The 23,786-nt window shown below is 33.8% G+C and overlaps 1 protein-coding gene across 1 annotated transcript in view; it reads right to left on the reverse strand.

Annotated features, from left to right (window-relative positions):
- Window positions 1-23,786, reverse strand: part of LOC115219454 (multiple epidermal growth factor-like domains protein 6) — a 374,545-nt gene that overhangs the window by 207,980 nt on the left and 142,779 nt on the right. Inside the window, exons 14-18 of the mRNA XM_036509123.1 lie at window positions 22,206-22,334; window positions 18,963-19,097; window positions 6,531-6,665; window positions 3,322-3,450; window positions 2,954-3,088 (exon numbers count right to left, since the gene is read on the reverse strand). Of these exons, the coding sequence (XP_036365016.1) occupies window positions 2,954-3,088; window positions 3,322-3,450; window positions 6,531-6,665; window positions 18,963-19,097; window positions 22,206-22,334 (663 nt within the window). The remainder of the gene's footprint in view (window positions 1-2,953; window positions 3,089-3,321; window positions 3,451-6,530; window positions 6,666-18,962; window positions 19,098-22,205; window positions 22,335-23,786) is intronic.

A 23,786-nucleotide genomic window follows, 5' to 3' on the forward strand; every position in this document is an offset into this window, starting at 1 on the left:
GAATGTTTCCAACTTTAAGAGACAAAGTTCACTCACACATCCACATATAAACATCCAAGACCACACAAACTCCACACACACACGCATACACACACATACCATTACACCCACACCCACACGCAGACTAGCGCACACGCACATACTAAAAGATACAGAGTCATACCTCCTTCTCTTACACTCTCCTGTCTTCGAACTGTTTCCCGTATTTTCAAAATGTGAATCGTTGGCGATTTTTTCTTCCATCTATTGGACTTTCCAGTCTCCTGTTTCTGAAGAAGGGCTTCGCTCGAACCGTAAACCCAATGTTCTTTCCTTCCCTTGAGCATCTGCTAATACTTTGCATGTATCACTCTTTACGTTGTTGTTTTTTTTTCTTGTGTTTGTTCTTCGTGTTTTTGGATTTAATATATATAAATACATACATACATACATATATATATATATATATATATATATATATATATATATATATATATATATACACATGTATTGGGTCATTCCATAAATAATGCGGTGTTTTTCAATCGCATGAACTAAAAGTTGAAATAGGATGGGATAAATTACCTGCATCAACCTGCTATGAAGCAGATAGTAATGTTCCCTCTTCCTTATTCTTAGTGCAAGTTTGTTTTATTATGAGTTCAACAAAGGCAACAAAGAAACGGAAAATGCGAGGGATATTAATGCAGTGTATGGGGATTGGACAATAAGTGTAAGCCAGTTTCAACTGTGGTTCCAGAAATTCCGAGCCGGAAACAACAACCTAGAAGACGAGCCACATCTTGGAAGATCTGTAGAGCTCGAGAAAGATGTCTTGCAAATTCTGGCGGAACAAAATCCATCGTAACTGTTGAGGAACTAGTACAGCAGCTTGGTTTTGGTCATTCAAGATGGAAAAGTATTGTAGAAAAATTTAGATTAAAAAAGTACTTTATTTATCTTAAGTTTAAAAAAAAATGAAGGTTAAAAAACTGCATTATTTATGGGATAACCGAATGTATATATATTTTCTTTTACTCTCTTACTGTTTTCAGTCAGGGTTAGGGCCGTACTGAAGCACAGACTTTCACAAGTTTTGGGTCTCCCTTCGGTATTATGCTTGACGAGTTGGACGGAACTGCAGCGCTTGATGTTTCCCAGTGGAGAGAAGACACCCGAGAATTGTTTATTTAGTACTTCCCTTATCCTCTTTGAGTCTGCAGTTAACAAATCGACTTCAGATTGTTGACCTATCTTGTAGTGCACTGTGGCAGATTCTTTCAATAGTTGGTTTTGAACAATACCTCCTCAATTCTGTCGTGTGGTCTGAGAAAATTGTCGACGTTATCTTCACGTTATACATTAGAGCTACAGTTTTGGTAAAACAGAATTCTAACCTCCCTCTCTATTCCTTCCTCTGTACATATATATATATATATATATATATATATATATATATATATATATATATATATATATATATATATGTATATATATATGTATATATATATATATTATATATATATATATATATATATATATATATATATATTATATATATATATATATATATATATATATATGTATGTATATATATATATATATAGAATAAAACTTTGTATATAAAGAGCGTGAAATTCACGAATTGACGAACACGGAAAACAGACTGTCATTCAGAGCATTCATTCTTCAGTCAGAAACCGATTCATCATGGCAAATTTCGAGATATATATATATATATATATATATATATATATATATATATATATATATATATATGAGTAAATATGTGAAGTATTATCACTGTTAGAAACAGTAATAATGAGGTGGCTAGCAAGACTTCTACATAAACAGTTATAATATTTGAAGAAAAGAAGGGTAAAAATACCGCTTGCAAAAAATGAAAGTGAAAGCTTAAGAAAACCCACCAATTCTGCGATAAATACACACACGAGCAATTTAATGAACATTTTAAAAAATAGGCCTGCCTTCAGGAGGGAAATTGAAGGTAGTTTTATTACATATTCCAACATCAATTGATTTCATGCTGTGCATGATAAAACATGCCCGGCAACCCTCATTTGAAGGCAGTATTAACATCTATTTCTAAAATATTTAAAGTATTTAACAATATTTTTCTAAAATATTCATTACGTCAACTCGTGAGCGTTTCTAACTTTTGGGCAATGAAATGTTACCGAAGTATTTATCACGAATATAGTAGTTACATTACTACCACCCTTTATCACTATACACCTGTGATAAGTTGTAAGCATGGAAATAGTGGCATTTATTCTGTTCCTAACATTTTTAATAAGTCCATTGTTGCCAGGTCATAGTTTCAGATTGTTTCTATATTACGTGTTTTGCACATTTCTTGCGTTATCATATCAATACATTAATGCGTGTACCTCTACGGACACAGGAAAACTAGTGATTTATTAATTACTGTCTTCCTGTTTCAGTAGAACTAAATATGTTTAAATATGCTATGGCTACTGAATACCTGCAATAAATGACGCTGAAAAAATAATAATCTAGATTTAAACAATTTAACGTTTCGTCTGATTTTTATCACAACACATGAATGTGAGATGTCATCACGTGACGAACGCCGCAGTTTTGTGACTTTGTGCAGTATATCCACGTACATTAAGTAAGAATTATATATATATATATATATATATATATATATGGGTGTGTGTGTGTGTGTGTATGTCTCCGAATGATTATGTAACACACAGACACGCACGCGCACGCATACAGATATATACATAGTCATTACGAGTCAAATATTTCCTGCTTTCTTTACGAAGATTTTTGTGAATGAACGCTTGAAAAGCATAATTGTTATAAACCGGTGTAGTCCTCATTTCCACTCGCACGTTATTAACATAACAGGATATATTTAGAAAGAAACGAATCCACAGGTTGAGACATATTTTTAAAAATATAATATAGACTTAAATTATACCTTGTTGACAATTGTCACCTTCATATCCAGCAGCACACCCATCTGGACATGTCCCATTTCGTCTGTCGCAGGTTTTGTTGTCAACACAGTGACATATATATTTACAATTTACACCAAATTTATCTCCTTCACATTCTGAAAATATTGGTATAAACAAATTATATTAGATATCATTTACTGAATATAATAAAAGGTATGTCTATAATACTTTTCTACTTCAGAAATATAATTAAGATATCGTATGCCTGTAAACAAACATTTGTTTCGCTTAACGTAATATGTTATCATAAACAAGATTGAACAGGTAGAGACATTAAATGAAATATAAAAACTAATTTAATAATTTGGAATAAAGTATAGAAAATTACCTTCTTGACAGCTGGATCCGCTGTATCCTGCATCACAATCACCTGGACATGATCCATTTACGTGGTTACATGGTAGGGAACAATGACAATGCTCTTTGCAACTATCACCAAAGCTACCACTGGAACATTCTGGAATAAAGTATTGTTAGAAACGAATCCGGAGTATTCCGCCTATACATATATATATATATATATATATATATATATATATATATATATATATATATATATATATATATATACATAGTGTTTTCCCTTCTCTGGATCTTTCCTTTTCCTATGTTCCTGACAAAGAGCTCCGCTCGAAACGTAAAACCCTCCTTCTTCCCTTCCTTCCTGAGTATCAAATAATACAATATTTGTTCCACGTCCTCGCGTTTGTGTTTTCTCTTTGTACTTTCATGTTTGGATTAACTTTATATATATATATATATATATATATATATATGCATATATGTATATATATATATATATATATATATATATATATATATATATATATATATATATATATATATATATATATATATATATATATATATATATATATATATATATATACATACATGTATGCATATATATATATATGATACTATATGCATATATATGTATGTATATATATATATATATGTATATATTTATATATTTATATATGTATGTATATATATATATATATGTGTGTGTGTGTGTATACAAGCAATTATGCCCCTACGTGAATTTGCGTGTGCAGGAAGGCAGGTACACACACACATGAACACGTAAAGTCACTGAAATACATCTATTCACAGATGTATGGATACCTTACCATCCATGCATACATACATACATATTTACTTTTATATGAACACAAGTAAACAGCATACACGTATATATATACATATGTATGTGTATATATATATATAAATATATATATATATATATATATATACATGTATGTGTATATATATATGTATATGTAGATATCTATATGTGTGTGTGTTTTGTGTCTGTGACTGTGTGTGTATGTGTGTGTGAACACGCATGGCTCAGTGGTTAAGGATTGCGAGGTCATGCGTTCGATCTCCAGACGTGGCGTTGCGTTGTCTTCTAGAGCAAAACACTTCATTCCACGTTGCTCTGCGATCATTTCGTCACCTGGCATGGGGCACCCGTTGCCCCAGTGCAAATAATGTTGATTTCATTTGATCACTGCAAACAAATCATCTGCGTCGCTGTTTGCTAAGACATTGCCTAACGACGGTTTAGTCCATTATATATATATAAATATACATGTGTGTGTGTGTGTGTGTATGTGTGCATGTATATATATATATATATATGGGAAAGATATCCATAATATACATCTGGAGATCCTAAGTGTCCTGAACTTGCATCGAGAGTTACGCAAATGCCAGAACTGGGCGCCACTGCGTGGTGCCTAGGATATATGTAGGACACTCGAAGATTTCACAATGAGCTGGATCTGTAGGTCAGATGAAAAACTGCAGGGCGATGAGGGCAGCTGCATCGAATCTCTATGACCAAATAGCAGTTGCTAGAAAGCCTCATGAAGTGAGTAGATGGCGGTGTAGCATGGCACAGTCATATGAAATAGAATCAATCATCAATATATATATGTATATCAATATATATGCATGTATATATATAAATATATATATATATATATATATATATATATATGTGTGTGTGTCTGTGTGGGCGTATGTGTGTGTGTGTATGTATGTATGTATGTATGTATGTATGCTATGTCAGGTCACTTTCGAGTGCTACTGGTAAGATATAATCCAGTACAACCTGTTGCAATGCAAGCCACATCTGAACTTTCTGCATATATTTAGATGTACTCGTGTTAATCATCATGAAAACAATAAGAGATAAAGTAATCAATGAATACATTTACCTTTCTGTGTGTGTGTGTGTGATTGTAGATAGTCTCTTGAACTCTTACAAACAGCATCTATTTCTCATCTTATTTTACAGTTTTAAGAAAAGAAAAGATTTTTGCATAATGTAGTATTTGATATAGAAAAGAGCGAGATACTTCTGTCTGGAATATCTTGGTTCATTGCTTGTAAGCTTTTCTGGGCTGACTTACACTTTCTCTCTCTATCTATCCCTCTGTCTCTCTTTTATTTCCCCCCCTCCGCTCACTGTAATGAACATTTTAAAAAGTAGGCCTGCCTTCAGGAGCGAAATTGAAGGTAGTTTCAATACATATTCCAACATCAATTGATTTCATGCTGTGCATGATAACACATGCTCGGCAATCCTCAGTATTAACATCTATTTCTAAAATATTTAAAGTAATTAACATATTTTTCTAAAATATTCATTACGTCAACTCGTGAACGTTTCTAACTTTTGGGCAATGAAATGTTACCGAAGTATTTATCACGAATATAGTAGTTACATTACTACCACCCTTTATCACTATACACCTGTGATAAGTAGTAAGCATGGAAATAGTGGCATTTATTCTGTTCCTGACATTTTTAATAAGTCTATTGTTGCCAGGTCATAGTTCAGATTGTTTCTATATTACGTGTTTTGCACATTACTTGCGTTATCGTATCAATACATTAATGCGTGTACCTCTACGGACACAGGAAAACTAGTGATTTATTAATTACTGTCTTCCTGTTTCAGTAGAACTAAATTTGTTTACATATTCCATGGCTACTGAATACCTGCAACAAATGACGGTGAAAAAAAAAATCTAGATTTAAACAATTTAACGTTTCGTCTGATTTTTATCACAACACATGAATGTGAGATGTGATCACGTGACGAACGCCGCAGTTTTTTGACTTTGTGCATTATATCCACGTACATTAAGTAAGAATTATATATATATATATATATATATATATATGTATATATATATATATATATATATATATATATATATATATATATATATATATATATATATATGGGTGTGTGTGTGTGTATGTCTCCGAATGATTATGTAACACACAGACACGCACGCGCACACTTACAGGTATATACATAGTTATTACGAGTCAAATATTTCCTGATTTCTTTACGAAGATTTTTGTGAATGAATGCTTGAAAAGCATAATTGTTATAAACCCGTGTAGTCCTCATTTCCACTCGCACATTATTAAAATACCAGGAAATATTTAGAAAGAGACGAATTCACAGGCTGAGACGTATTTTTAAAAATATAATGTAGACTTAAATTATACCTTGTTGACAATTATCACCGTCATATCCAGCAGCACACCCATCTGGACATGTCCCATTTCGTCTGTCGCACTTTTTGTTGTCAACACAGTGACATATATCTTTACAATTTACACCAAATTTATCTCCTTTACATTCTGAAAATATTGGTATAAACAAATTATATTAGATATCATTTACTGAATATAATAAAATGTATGTCTATAATACGTTTCTACTTAAGAAATATAATTAAGATATTGCATGCCTGTAAACAAACATTAAAATTGTTTCGCTTGACGTAATATGTTCTCATAAACAAGATTGAACAGGTAGAGACATTAAATGAAATATAAAACATAATTTAATAATTTTGGAATGAAGTATAGAAAATTACCTTCTTGACATCTGGGGCCGTTTCTGGGCTGACTTACACTTTCTCTCTCTATCTCTCTGTCTCTCTTTTATTTCTCCCCCTCCCCTCACTCTCCATTGCTGCAGCCGTCAGCAATCATGGAACTGGAACTCTAAACCAATATCTGACGATTCAGCACTAGTGATGTCAGCAAGTTCTCGGAAGACAAGACCCCCTCAATTAAATAGGGTATAATCTGGAATCTCTAAATAGGACAACTAATATTATGGAACTCTTCCAGAATTGTAAGGAACAGTCTATAATTAGCTTGTTACAATAAATATACAACGTCGACAATTAGCTTGTCAAAAGAAATAAGACAAATTAAGCTGTTTCCTTTTTTAAAAAATATAGAGTATTAGGATAATACTTGGATAAAACGTAGCAATGAAGAAATAACGTCAGGGATATCCAGATACTAAATTAAAGTCTATAAGCCTCTCCAATGCCCCAAACAGCATATATAACGTAATTTTTTCTTTTAGAATTCTCGCGTAAACTGGTTTTGCAAATGGAGTCAGTATGGAAACATGTTTAACTTATAATTAAAGATGTGTTAAAGTATTTTCCTTGTCTTCTTCTTTTCATTGTATATATATATATATATATATATATATATATATATATATATATATATATATATATATATATATATATTATATATATATATATATATACATATATATATATGTATATATATATATATATATATATATATATATATATATATATATATATGTATATATATATATATATATATATATATATATATATATATATATATATATATACAATGAAAAGAAGAAGACATATATGTATATATATATATACATATATATATATATATATAATTGTTTTTTGTATCGTCTTCTAACTGTTTTACGTTCTTGTCCCAGTTTGTATTTTTCTACATAATATATATACTGCGGCGTCCGTACCATCGTTGGCCTTATATATATATATATATATATATATATATATATATATATATATATATATATATATATCTATATATGTAAGTGGAGAAAGACTGTATTTATGGTTATTAATGGGATTCACCACAATTACTTAATAGACAGCATGAAGCATTCTCTTCATGCAAACATAAGTTCTATTCTACATTTAGGTTCTTCCACAGGTCCATATGCAAGCAAATCAACACGCATAATACTTTCTTAACTACATTCATCATTTCAATATACGTGCGTTTTTCCTTGATCTATTTATACATTTACCTCAACATAAGTATCTTAGAAGTTCCCTAACTGCAATGCTCTTTTTAATTCTTAAGGCATCCATTTCTAGCAATTTACCTCCCTTACTGACCACTGAACTAAAGTTTATTCTTTCTCACCACGCTGAACCTAGAATTCTTCTATCTACTGAATTACCCTTTAATAGCATAAATGCCTTCCTTCTCCACTTTACCAATACCTTAACCCCTAACCTCTCACCCGGAATCTACCCTGACGAAGAATGATGCCGCTCTCTTCCCTTTTATCTTTCTCTTACTTGTTCTTTTCTTTTTATTTTCGCTTTCGCTCTCACTCTTTCTATTTCCAGTACCTATCCTATTCCTTTCTTTTCTCTCTTCTATTCACTCACTCACACCACCACTTTCTCTCAAATCTATCCTGATGTTTGTCTCCCCCACACTATAAAAACACCATTTTTGTTCTTACAAGATAATCAATTAATCTATTCATTCAATCTGATGACAATATTCCACATACTGCCTAGATTTATCTGGATTATACTTAAAGGACTATACCTTCATGGAAGTACAGACTAATTTCCATACCTTCTCGAATAAGATGAGCTGTGAACTTTATTCCCATGTCTTTCTTCTATATAATGTGAATTCTCTGCCTAGAAATTTCCTACATATATAACATGTCTCTGATTATGGACCACCCAGTGTGTGAGGTTGACCCATCACCTGGTATATACGATGGGCTTTCTTTCAGTTTCCTCCTACCGATCCACTCACAAGTCTTCGGTTGGCCCTAGGTTATATTACAAGACATTTGCCTAAGATGCCACGCAGTGTGACTGAATCCACAACCATGGGTTTGGGAAGCAAGCTTCTCACCACAGGGCCAGATCTGCACCTTCCTTATATATTTAGTGTTTCTTTTCTTGTTCATCATTACAGCCATAATATATAAAGTAATCAACGAATACGTGTATGTGTGTGTGTATGTGTGTGTATGTATCTTTAGAGACTCTCTTGAACTCTTACAAACAGCATTTACTTCACATCATATTTTACTGTTTCAAGAAAAGGAGAAATTTATGTATAATGTAGTATTTGATATAGAAAAAGAATGAGATACTTATGTCTGGAGTTCTTTCGGGCATAGCTTGTACGCTTTTCTCGAACTGACTTACTCGCTCTCTCTCCCCTCTCTATTCTTGCAGCCGTCAGCAATCATGAACCTGGACCTCTAAACCAATGTCTGAGGATTCCTGATGTTTCTTATGCAAGATACAGCAGCAGTTCTCGTTACCTACAACCGTTTATTTACAGTTTATTCTGTTATCTCCTAATCTCAAAATTTTATCCTTCAGCTACAATGTTTATTTCATCTATAAACAGTGGAAATGATTCGTGTGCCATCAAGTCACACTGCGATAGGCTTACGTAACATATGCCAAGGATTAAACCCACTTACAAAACCTGAATGCCTTAGCCACAAAACCCTCATCTGCTAATTGGGCCCTTTTACTGAAAATAAACTTCTTGGCAGTTGAATCCGGTGTATTCTGCATTGAAATCACCCGGATACGGTCCTTTACTGTGGTAATATTTTTCGGAACAACGACAAGACATTTTATATTGGAGACCAAATGTGTTACTATATCAGGCTAATATTAAGATGGTTACGTGGGAATTCCTCTCAGAACATATTTACGATACCATTGTGTACATTGTTTACTGAAATCATGAAGACGTTTAATCAGATTAGCGTGTGGAATACACAAAAATCTATACTAACATAACACCTACAATTGTTATATACTTCATTTCCTTACGTCAGTGATGTGTTTAAATCCTTCAATGAAAATAGCTCCATTAATAAATATAAAAACCTAAACACACAACTACAATCTGTATGGTCATAAATATAATGACTATAATACAAAATACCCGATCAGTTAATGACATCATATATAGGACAAATAATCTTGTGAGAAATCTTCCATCATCATAAGGAAATGTTTCTCCCTAACTTTTAGTAATTCACTATTTCAATAATTGCCTAAATTTAAAAAGAGAATAATAAATGTTATTTGAACCATCAAGCGAAGTTTATACTTTTAACGAACATTATGGAATAAAAGACACATGTTACTGATATTTCACCATAAATATAAGCGATTTAACGATATCTGTTTATATTTATAAGCATTCCCTGTATATATGGCTTACCACATGTAATAAAACGAACTGATTTATGAAATATAGAATATATGGCTGTTTTCAGATTAAATCAATTAAAAGTGGCAACCAAGAAATAATGTCAGGGATATCCAGACACAAAATTGAAGTCTATAAGAATATGTCTGTTTAGAAGTCAGGTGTTTTTGAGTGTATGTATTGACTGCTTCATATATATTTACACGATCACAAACAAACACACACTAACATACATGCACATGTAAATACGTATATATGTGGAGGTATGGATGGACGGATACATACTTACATGCATACATACATACACCAATACATACATACATACAGAAATGCATACACACATACATACACACATACATACATGCATACATATATACATACATACATACATACATACACACATGTATACATTCACACATACATACATACACACACGCGCATACATACATACATACATACATACATACATACATACATACATACATACATACATATACATACATACATACATACATACATACATTCATACATACATACATTCATACATACATACATACATACATACATACATACATTCATACATACATACATACATACATACATACATACATACATACATACATACGTAATGGCGCTGTCAGCACCGGACGTGCAGGTGTAGAAGACCGTTTAAAATGTCCGTTTTGAACGCCTTCTTTTAGAAATATGCCGACTTCTCCAAATTAAATCGGTAAGTGGATTATTTCTGCAATAATTAATATGATAAACATCTTTTACTCACCAACAGATTTTAATATATAAATTTTCACCAAGTAGAATCTCGCTAACACGATTATAGATGAAACTAACATCACCACAGATGAAACTAACACCACCGATGAAAATACAATTATTTCACCAGTGAGTAATTTAAGAAGACGTAAGGACTCTTTTCATTTTACTTGTACCCAGCAACTAAACTAAGATTTACTTCGCTGCTATGAAAAAGCTGGACATGTCCCTTCAATCGGATACATGAAGCGATTAAAACAAAACTGGGACGAAGCTCATCCCAACTTAAATGCCTTCACAGCGAAATAACACCGACAACAAGCATCTTTTATGAAAAAAAGTCAACTAAACCTCGATCCTCCCAAAACACTGAGAATGGGACAAAATCTGCCAGAAGCGGCGTTAAAAATAATGTAAACAAACCATCGCTCCCGCCATCGCTAAATTCGAGTGTATCTCCAACCTTGGCAGACACAAGAGCGAAGACTGCGGAATACGACCAACTCAAGAACATTTTAAAGTTACAATTCGCAAAACATTTTGCTACTTTCTCGAAGTTTTCGTTGAGCAGCAGACCATTCCGATCGACAGTGAGAAAAACTCCGACCGATCTAATGTTTAAAGTTATCAACGATGTCCCTGTAGATAACATGGAATCACGTGAAGTTAATTACTGGAATTTAAATAATCTTATATATACACAGCCGCTATTACTCTTAAAGAACACCTAGGAGAAATCTACAGTAAACAAAGTAAAGAAATTACTAAACGGAAACAACCTAGATGGAAAACAAAACTTGAAGAAAACATTAAGAATCTGACATTTTATAGGAAACCAGTTGATATGTATGTTCTGAAGGACTATAGAAGGTCAGAACGATACACCAAATTGGCTTGTTATAGCAAGAACAATTTTTGTTGCCAAAAATGAAATCACCGAAATGGCAGGGAACTACAGGCCCATTGCTTGCCTAAACATTATGCACAAACTGTACACATGTTGCTGCAATCAATTCTTTCAGGACCATTGTGAGTTGAACAACATTGTGACTGATGAACAGGCTGGCGGAAAGGACGGGGTGTTGGGATGTGCCGAACAACTTTTAACAAAGAAAGCTGTACTGTCTGAAGTACGAAAAAAGCGTAGAAAGTCTTGTGACAGTATAGCTTGACTGTAAGAAGGCAATCGGCTCTATCCTTCATTCATGGCTGTTGAAGTGCCTGCACCTAGCAAAAGTACTTACCACCCTAAGTTTTGCTATAGAGAGACTCACAAAGACATGGACAATAGTTCTCATCCTTCCTTCCAACTGAGAACAGAATAATTGTTCCAGATAGTGTAGGCATCTTAAAGGGAATATTTCAGGGAGATAGTTTTTCTGTACTCCCTTTCAATATGGCACTGAATCCATTATCGTTCCTACTGCAGAAAACAATGGTTACATGCTAGGACCTTCAACTGCCAGAAATATCAATGTAACTCATAATTACTTTGTAGACAAGCTCAAAATTTATGCTAAAAGTGTTAACAATGCCAAAAAACAAATGGAATTAATAACAACATTTTCAGCTGTTATAGGCATGGAATTTGGCCGAAAGAAATGTTCATATTTGATTTAGAACGAGGAAAGTCAGTCCCCCAAACCCAAAACTTGTGCATCAACGGTCCTCTGTCTCCCCAATTCCGCACAAAAAATGTTAGAAGTACCTAGGTATAGACGAAAAAGTATCATATGAAGTTACTGTGAATAAAGATAGAGTGGCCCGAGAATATTACACTCTCCTCATATAACAAAACAATATCCCACAATGCAGAGCTGATCCCAACATTTGGGATACTTGATTGGTCTGTAGAGGAAATCCGCTCCATAGATATCAAAACCCGCAAAATCCTGACAGGAAGTGAGTAGCTCCACAGAAACAGTGATGTTTACACGCTCTACCTAAGAAGAAATGAAGGTAGTAGAGGCCTGAGATCAGAGCAGACGGACTTCGAATGAATGCCGTTTGGTATCACACTCAGTCAGCACTTGTTGAACAACAGCAGTAAAATTAAAAAGTAAATGCAATGCTGAAAAGTTAAGTGAGGATCATTGTACGAGTTGGCAGTGAACTCCTCAAGAAACACACTTTCCCTATACAGCTCAAAAGCTGATGGGCTCTCTTATCTAAAAGAAGGCCTGGATGGAAAGCACTCAGCATACAAAAAACAAGAAGTCTATGCATGGATATGTTGCCCGGAAACTTGAAGAAGGCAGTAGAATTGGCATCAAGTGCAGCCTCTCTTGGACACAAGACTAGTACATTAGTTCTTATTCTAACAGATATACTTTCAGTACATACCCCTCCACTGCTATTTAGTTCTCTTAATAAACAGAAACTATCTACGACTTCTAAGGGTCTTCTTATATATTCCAGAAAATCTATTTCCCATTTTCTCTTAGTGCTTATTGCGCCCAAGAATCGTCCACAAAACCTATTTTCTTCGTTAAACTTCCTGTGATACTGCTGTACCTCTTATATGGCCCTTCTTTGTAATGAGTACTGTATGGAATTTCTTCCTATATCACTTCTACATTTTGAATAGGACCATTTACCTGAAGAGATTAGCATATTGTCTATTTTCGTTCGAATTAAAACTTCAATTTCGTTAAAATAATTTTAAGGCCATTTGATTCTAGATTTTACTTCTATACCTGAAATTTCATTTCTTATTCTAATATAGCTTCCGCTATGGAAGCAAGGTCATCAGCATAGGAAGGTTCCTGAAGAGCGACTGGCTTTAAATAGCTCTCTTATGACACAGAGGACCGTCATAAATAAATTCATCGTTGTACGCATTGTTACTCACGCGTTACTTACAAATCCCTGTAAATAGCTTGAACGGCTCTCAGCATCCAATTATCTACTTGTTCCTACAGTGACTAGAAGAAACACTGTCTAATGCTTTCTTCAAATCGACGAATGTGACGTTTAGTGGCTTACATTTAGCTAAATACTTCTATAATTGCCATACTTCTCACCGACAGGAAACCAATCTGCATCTCGTTTATGTTAAATTTCATCCTAATTAATCGATCTATGATTAAGTGAGTTTCATGCTTGATCCAGTAATTTGATGTCTCAGTTGATAATTCTGACTAAGGTATTTCCTTTACCTTTGCAATGTTTTTAGTAAATGAATGAATGACATATTTCTATATCCTGGACCTAAAATAGACGTATAATTATACCGAATCGACAAATATATCCACTATTCTAGTGATATATATATATATATATATATATATATATATATATATATATATATATATATATGATACGGAGATGTACCCGCATAGCAAGTGACCTGATCTGAGATCGTGCGCTGGAACGAAAACAATTGCAGTATGGAAAGTGTTTATAAGCCATTTAAAACACACAAAACCCGTTAGAGTCACTTCAAAATTTAAATTTAATTTGCCAAAATACTTTTGTCGCTTTGATACCGCAACCTGTCTCAAATATATTTTACCTAAACCGTCAACCAATAGTTATACATTTAAGCAATATTATGAAATAATGAATACAAATGACTGATATTTCGCCATATGTACCAACGACTAAACGATGCTTTCTTTATGTTAGGCATTTCTTCTACGTTTGGCTTGTCACGATTCATAAGACAAATGAACTAATGTTTTATTTAATATAGAGTATTATCATAATGTCACATGTGATGACCAAGATATTACACCGTGACCCCACACAATGCGCTCGCAACCAGTTTTAATCGAGCTATGAACTGCGGTTCAGCAAAACAACTCATAAATAGAAAAGGTTTTATGAAAATAAAATTGCTGCGTTCGATTCGTTTGGGTACATTTCCTCAAAGGGGTGCTCCAATATGGCCGCAGTTGAATGACTGATAATATAAATATATATATATATATATATATATATATATATATGTATGTATGTATATATCACGAAAAGGCTGGATATGTAACACAGCCACAACTTTGTCATGGGGCTAAAACCTTTAGTTTAGGCTGTGAATAAAAGAAAATGTGGCATTCATACTTTTACTAAGAGTATTGGATTCAAATTCTCTTTCCAGCTGGTGAAGACATGTATTCACCTCTTCAGACAGTGTCTCTATAATACTCTATCATACCCCTCAATGGTGTACCACACATCTCCTGCCACTGCTAATTAAGTCTTCTAAATCACGGATTTTCCGAAGACGGTGGGTCGATTACATCGACCCCAGTGTTCAACTGGTAGCTATTTAATCGTCCTCCAAAGAATGAAAGAAAAAGTCAACCCCAGCGTCATTTGAACTCAGAAGGTGTAATTGTGCAGAAAAACCGCTAAGTACTATTACCAGCGAGAAAAAATCAAAGTCGACCTCAGCGACAATTTGAACTCGGAATGTGAAGACGGAAGAAATTCCGCTAAGGACTTTTGCCGGTCGTCCTAATGATTCCGCTTGCTTTGTTACGACGGTAAATGAGATATCTTAGTGAGAAGTAAATATATAGTGTTTAGATTAGAGCATTCGATTTTCAACATAATTGAAGGATCCATAGCTCGATTAATTAGGAATAAAATGAACATAAACAAGATTTATATTGGTTTCAATCGAGCGACAAGTACTACTGATCTTCTCTTTATTATGCAGCTAATGCAAAGAAGTATTTAGTAAAATGTAAAATCCTCTACTTTGCATTTGTCACTCTAAAGAAAGATTTCGGCAGGGATTCCATTCCTTGATGTCGTGGTAGTAGCGGCCGCTTGTAAACAAATGGCTGTTGAGTGTCGTTCAAGACATGTACAAATATTTTTTCAGTAAGATGTGAGTTAACGAACACAATAATGAATTTACTTTGGAGGTAGATGTCGCCATGACTCGGTCCTCAGCCTTTTTCTATTTACGAATGCTACATGTTTTTTAAACTTGGATCATAAAATGTAGAGTGAAAGGAAGCTCACATACTCTGCTGGATGAGCAAAGCTGGTTTGCTTGTACGACCAAAAATATGTCTTGAGAGAAAAATTAGGCATAAGAAGCATTAATGCACAGCAGAGAAGATGAATGGTAATGACATAGGACACGGATGAGTGAAAACAGCCGTATAAAGACGTGGTAAATCCTAAAGTTATAAAGCTTTTGGAAGACGACTCAGGAATATGTGGGATGAAGAAGTGAAGAGTGACTTCAAAATTTTGAACCTTACGGAGAAGATAAGAAACGAACGAGATTAATGGTGATGTGAAGTGCTTGAAGACCACTGCCCATCAAAGCAAAAATTAGATCCTGTCATGCCTTACTACACGGTTCATCTAACGGTCATCTTTCTGTCTATCTTGCTACTGTGGTACTACTCGCTCAGGAGATGTGATATCATTTATCCCCTATTTGTCATATTGTATGGCTACGGCGGTTCCTTACAAATGCCTCCTCCTCATCCCGTACCTTCTATCACCCCTCCTCCTCCTTTTAACCTATTTCACTTCACCTCCAGCAAACTGATATTCATATCAAATTCCTTCTTTAAACATCTCTGAAACTGTTGACACACAAAAGTGCAGTTAACTAAATCGCACCTTGTATAATGAAGGTACGCCCTCAACATTACTCTCTCTCTCTCTCTCTCTCTCTCTCCAGCTGGTGGAGCCATGCAATCACATCTTCAGCAAGATACCTATTCCTGTCTCTCTACCATACTTTTATATGCCTCAATACCGTACCCCATTTTGCTGAAGGTTCTTGCCTTGGAAAACTTGGTGACATCACTAGTGCTGGTGCAACGACAAAATCGCTCAGTACACACTGTAAAGTGTTTCATGTTAATAAGAGCATCCAGCTACAGAAACCCTGCCAAAGCAGACACAATAGCTTGGCGCAGCCCTCTGCTCTCGTTGGGACACTAAGAACCGCACACCGGCTACCAACATACAGAACGGATGTCAAATGGTGATGATGATGATGATACCTAGTCTCATTGAAATGAAGTTTTTAACATGGATGTTATAGCCTACCCGTTAGTTCAATCGATTTCTGTATGTCTTCTTCAAGTCTTCTCATCTACCTTATATCTATGATGTACATATACAGAGGTTGGACAAAATAATGCAAACGCCAACTATTATAGCATCAAAATTTTGAAATATCTATAAAAACCATCAAAAATTTATTTTTATATATTTTCTGATTTATTATTGTCGCATAATATGTCTTGCTAAAATTGCTGTTTCTTTTCAGTTACCATTAGAAAAAGGTAATCAAAATTCATTAATATAACAGTTCTATTGGACTTTCAAAGAGGTCGAATTGTTGGTGCTCATATGACAGGTGCTAGCAAAACAAAAACAGCTGAAATGTTTAGTTTATGAAGAAATACTATTCTGAAAGTAATGCAGCCTTTGAGAAAGTGGGAAAAACCTCCTCTTCGAAATAAAACTCCGGAAGAGAACCAAAACGTTCAGATACGCGATTTGTTAGAATTGATCACAAAAGTACAGTTCCCAAAATTACTGCAGAGTTCAATGACCATATTGGGAACCCTGTTTCCACAAAAAACTGTTTGCAGGGAGCTGCACAAAGCCGGATTTCACGTGAGGGCTACAATCAGAAAACGACTACTTTCAAAATCAAACGTCGCAAAGCGTTTAGAGTGGAGTAAAAAACTACAGAATTGGTCCTTAGAGCACCCTTTCCCTTACTTCCGACCACCGGTCGAGTATACGTCTGGAGAGAGCCAAAAGGAGCAAGAACCATTTGACCCAGACTGCTTTCTTCAAACTGTTAAACATGGAGGAATATGTGGCAGAATTAATAGTAAAGGCTATTTAACCATTTTATCTGATCAAATTCCTTATATGGTTGCAGAAAAGTTTCCTGAGGGAAACGCAATCTTTCAGGATGATAATGCACCAATTCACACAGCTAAAGTTGTTTTTGAATGGCAGGAAAAACATTCTAGTGATGTTGAAAAATTCATCGGGTCACCACAGTCCCCAGATCTCAATATTATTGAGCATTTATTGTGCATTTTATTGAAACATGTAAAGAGCCGATACCCTACACCATATCAATATCATCACTACAAGAAATGGAGATTGTTTTAGCTGAAGAATGGACAAAACTTCCTTTGGAAACAATTCAAACTTTGTACGAGTCCATACCCCGTAGACTTGAAGGTGTAATTACTACCAAAGGCGGTCCTACCCCATATTAAGATAATTTGTTTAAAATTTCAAGATGTTTCCATTATTTTGTTCAACCCCTGTATTTATGTATACACACACACGTATATATATATATATATATATATATATATATATATATGAAAAACAAGTCAAAAATAGAAAATGCTAAGATGATTTTATAGTGAATCACTATAAAATCATCTTAGCATTTTCTATTTTTGACTTGTTTTTTCATATATATCAACTCGTGTGTTCCTTTCCACCCTTATACATACATATATATATATATATATATATATATATATATATATATATATATTAGTGTGTTACATAATTATGTGTGTATATACATATATAAATACATGTATTTACACACACACACACATATAAATATATATACGTAAATACATATATATGTATATGTATAAATACATACACATACATCCATACATATATACAACATAAATAGAAACGCATGCATCCAACATATCTCAATATGAATTCACGAAGCATTTAATGAATCTAAGTTTGGAAAATATATTGGTTATAAACCTGTATAGTTCTCATCATGAAATAAACGGAAACATAAAGTAAGAATCAGATGCAGAGATTTAAACATAATTTTATGAAATGTATCATAGTTTCATATCATACTTTGTTGACAATTGTAGCCTTTATATCCAGCAGAACATTCTTTTGGGCATTTTCCAGTTTTTCTGTTGCAGTTTTCGTCGTCGATACAATGACATGTCCCTCCACAATTTCTACCAAATCTACCAACTTCACATTCTGAAAATATTAATATAAAACACAATAGGTTAGATATTATTAGCTCCACACAATAAAAGTTATGGCTGTAAGAGCTCTCATCTACAAATATATGTGAGATATCAATGACATGCTTTTTATTTTCTTGCCTTAAAGCATAACTTATGAGTTAACATTGAAGTAGTCTTTGATGATAAATAAGAAAGTTGATTTACGCTAAGAAACACTAAACACTAACACTAAAGAATTTTAAAATGTTGGAATAAAAAGTATTGGAAATAACCTTCTTGGCAGTTGTATCCGGTGTATCCTGCTTCACACACTCCTGAACACGATCCATTTATGTGGTTACATGTTGCGTTACAATGACAGGACTTTGTGCATTCGGGACCAAATTTACCATTGTGACATTCTGAGATAAAAAAAAACATTAGCCATGAATTGCTATTATAAGAGTTTTATGATATAGTATGGATGACTTAATATGCTAGATATTGTTATTTGTTTTAGCATTACAGACACGAGATAGAAATGTGTATATACTTGATTCTTCATTGTATTTCAACGTGGATCAATGAAATATCACTATAGATAATAAGATGAAAGTATTCGGGTAAAATCAAATCCGATGAAATATCAAATATAGATAATTATAAAGAATCACGAGCAGCCAAACGACTTCCTTCACCATCTTTTGCATACGTCCTCTCCCTATAACAGAAATTGTGTTTAATGGCGATAGAGTTATCAATGAATGAAAGTTTGGTAAGAAGCTTGCTTCCCAACCATATGGATCCGGGTTGGGACACCTAGAATCGCACAACGGCCTAACAACATACAGAACGGATGTACACTGGTGATGATGATTGTTAATGATACCTAATCTCATTGAAATTACGTTTTTAACATGGATATTATAGCCTATCCTTTAGTTCAATCGATTTCTGTATGTCTTCTTCAAGTCTTCTCATCTACCTTATATCTATGATGAATATATACAGAGGTTGGACAAAATAATGGAAACGCCTACTATTATAGCATCAAAATTTTGAAATATCTATAAAAACCATAAAAAAATTATTTTTATATATTTTCTGATTTATTATTATTGTCGCGTAATATGTTTTGCTAAAATTGCTGTTTCTTTTCAGTTACCATTAGAAAAAGGTAATTAAAATCCATTAAAATAACACATCTATTGGACTTTCAAAGAGGTCGAATTGTTGGTGCTCATATGACAGGTGCTAGCATAACAAAAACAGCCGAAATGTTTGGTTTATCAAGAAGTACTGTCCTGAAAGTAATGCAGCCTTTGAGAAAGTGGGAAAAACCTCCTCTTCGAAACAAAACTCCGGAAGAGAACCAAAACTTTCAGATAGGGACTCCTACGCGAATTGTTAGAATGGATCACAAAAGTACAGTTCCCAAAACTCTTGCAGAGCTGAAGAACTACATTGGGAATCCTGTTTCCACAAAAACTGTTTCCCGAGAGCTGCACAAAGCCAGATTTTACGGGAGTGCTTATTCAGAAAACCACTACTTTGAAAATCAAACGTCGCAATTTTTTTAGGGTGGAGTAAAAAACAACAGAATTGGTCCTAGAGCATTCTTCACCCTATTTCCGACCACCGGTCGAGTTAACGTGTGGAGAGATCCAAAAGAAGCAAGAACCATTTGATCCAGACCGCCTTCTTCCAACTGTTGAATATGGAGCAAAATCTGTGATGATCTGGGTTAGGGATATATCTTGGAAATTCCCCGGCCTAATTGTTTCCCTTCATGGCAGAATTAATGGTAAAGGCTATTTAAGCATTTTATCTAATCAAATTCAACCTATGGTTGCGGAACTGTTTCCTGAGAGAAACGCAATCTTTCAGGATGATGATGCACCAATTCACACAGCTAAAGTTGTTACTGAATGGCAGGAATATCATTCTAGTGAAGTGAAGTTCATCGGGTCACCAGTGTCCACTGATCTCAATATTATTGAGCATTTATTGTGCATTTTATAAAAACAAGTAAAGATACGATATCCTCCACCATATCGATGTTATAATTACAAGAAATGGAGATTGTTTTTGTTGAAGAATGGACAAAGATTCCTTTGGAAACAATTCAAAGTTTGTACGAGTCCATACCTTGTAGAATTGAAGGTGTAATTACTGCCAAAGGCGGTCCTACCCCATATTAAGATAATTTGTTTAAAAGTTACATGTGTGTGTGAGCTATATATATGTGTGTATTACACTGATACGTATGTATGTACATATTATATACATACACACATAGATATATATATATTTACATGTATATATATAGAGAGACATATATATATAAGCATAAATACATATATATATATATATATATATATACATTTATACACACACATATATATATATATATATATATATATATATATATATATATATATATATATATACATATATATATATATATATGTATGTATGTATATGCATAAATACATATACATGTATATGTACAAATACATATCCATACATATATACAGCATACATACAAGCGCATAGAACCCATATATCTCAATATATCTCGATATGAATTCACGAAGTATTTAATGAATGTAAGTTTGGAAAATAAACTGGTTAGTCTGCGTCTCCATTACCACGTTAATTAAATGAAAGAAAAGATAAAATAAGAATCAGATGCAGAGATTTAAACATAATTTTATGAAATATTTTATAGTTTCATATCACACTTTGTTGACAAAAGTAGCCTCTATATCCAGCAAAACATCCATCTGAGCATTTCCAGTTATTCTGTCGCAGTTTTCGTCGTCGATACAATGACATGTCCTTCCACAATTCTTACCAAATCTACCAACTTCACATTCTGAAAATATTAATACAAAACGCAATAGATTAGATATTATTAGCTCCACACAATAAAAGTTATGGCTGTAAGAGTTCTCTTCTACAAATATATGTGAGACATCAATGATACGCTTTTTTATTATCTTATCTTAAAACATAACTTATGAGTTAACGTTGAAGTAGTCTTTGATGATAAATAAGAAAGTTGATTTACGCTAAGAAACAATAAATCAAATGTAGAGAATTTTAAATTGTTGGAATAAAAAGTATTGGAAATAACCTTCTTGGCAGTTGTACCCGGTGTATCCTGCATCACACTCACCTGGACATAATCCATTTATGTGGTTACATGTTTGGGAACAATGACAGGACTTTGCGCAATTGCGACCAAATTTATCGCTGAGACATTCTGAAATAATAAAAACAATGTTAGCCATAAATTGCTATTATAAGAGTTTTATGACATAGTATAGATGACTTAATATGCTAGATATTGTTATTTCTTTTAGCATTACAGACACTAGATAGAGATGAGTATATACTTGATTCCTCATTGTATTTCAACGTGGATCAATGAAATGTAACCACAGAGAATAAGATGAAAGTATTCGCGTAAAATAAAATTCGATGAAATATCAAATATAGATAATTATAGAGAATCACGAGCAGACAAAGGACTTCCTTCAGCAACTTTTGCATACGTCGTCTCCCTATATCAGAAATGGTGTTCAATGGTGATAGAGATATTAATGAATGAAAGTTTGGTAAGAAGCTTGCTTTCCAGCCATATGGATCCGGTTTCAATCCCACTGCATGGCACATTGTGCATGTCTTCTATTATAGCGTCGGGTTGACCAACGCCTTGTTGGTGGATTTGGTACACACACACACACACACACACACACACACACACACACACACACACACACACACATATACGCACATATATATATATATATATATATATATATGTATATATTCATACATATACATATTTATTTATACATATAGATATATATAAAATAAGTAATCCGAATGACCCATCCTTGTTTTCTTTGTATCGTCTATATGAATTTTTTGTTCTCCCTTTTTTGTATCACCTGACTGTCTGGATGTTTTGCGTTCTTGTCCCATTTTGTATTATATATATATATATATATATATATATAGCGCCGTACGCACTCTTTAGTCTCCTTTATGTAAGTATACAGTTTTCTAAATCTTGCACGACTCTATTTCTGTCTATCAGCCCTTTTACGCTTATTTGTTCATTCCACTCTTCGTTCTTTCGTTCCCCCTCTCTCACATTTCTTTGCCTTCTCTCCTTGCTCATTTCCCTCCACTTTTCACTTCACTCTGTCCTAGTTGAGTGATACCCAGCATGGCTTTCGATCAGGTAGGAGCTGCCTGACCCAGCCAGCTCTTACAGCCTTATGACTGGGTGTTGAAGCAGTTACTCGACAAATCAAATGTGGATGTAATATACCCTGATTTTGCAAAAGCGTTTGACAAAGTGGATCATGGTATGATATGCAGCAGACTGCGTGATCTCGGCATAGCTGGAAAACTTGCAGAATAGTTACAGGACTTTCTGAAATATAGAACTCAGAACGTTGTGGCTCATGGAGCCACCTCTATGAAAAACAAACACTGAGTGGTGTTCCATAGGGCACTGTCTTGGGACCACTGCTTTCTATAGTGGCATTCTCAAATATGCCCTAATATGTCCGGATAGTCACCCTTGCAAGATACGCAAACGATACACAAGTCTCGCAGAAAATACAGAACCACAGCGATGTTGCACATCTGCAGCAGATGTTGGACTCAATATACAGATGGACTGACAATAATAATATGCGGT

Source organism: Octopus sinensis, linkage group LG14 (assembly GCF_006345805.1).
Source record: "Octopus sinensis linkage group LG14, ASM634580v1, whole genome shotgun sequence".
In the NCBI taxonomy this organism is placed as follows: domain Eukaryota; kingdom Metazoa; phylum Mollusca; class Cephalopoda; order Octopoda; family Octopodidae; genus Octopus; species Octopus sinensis.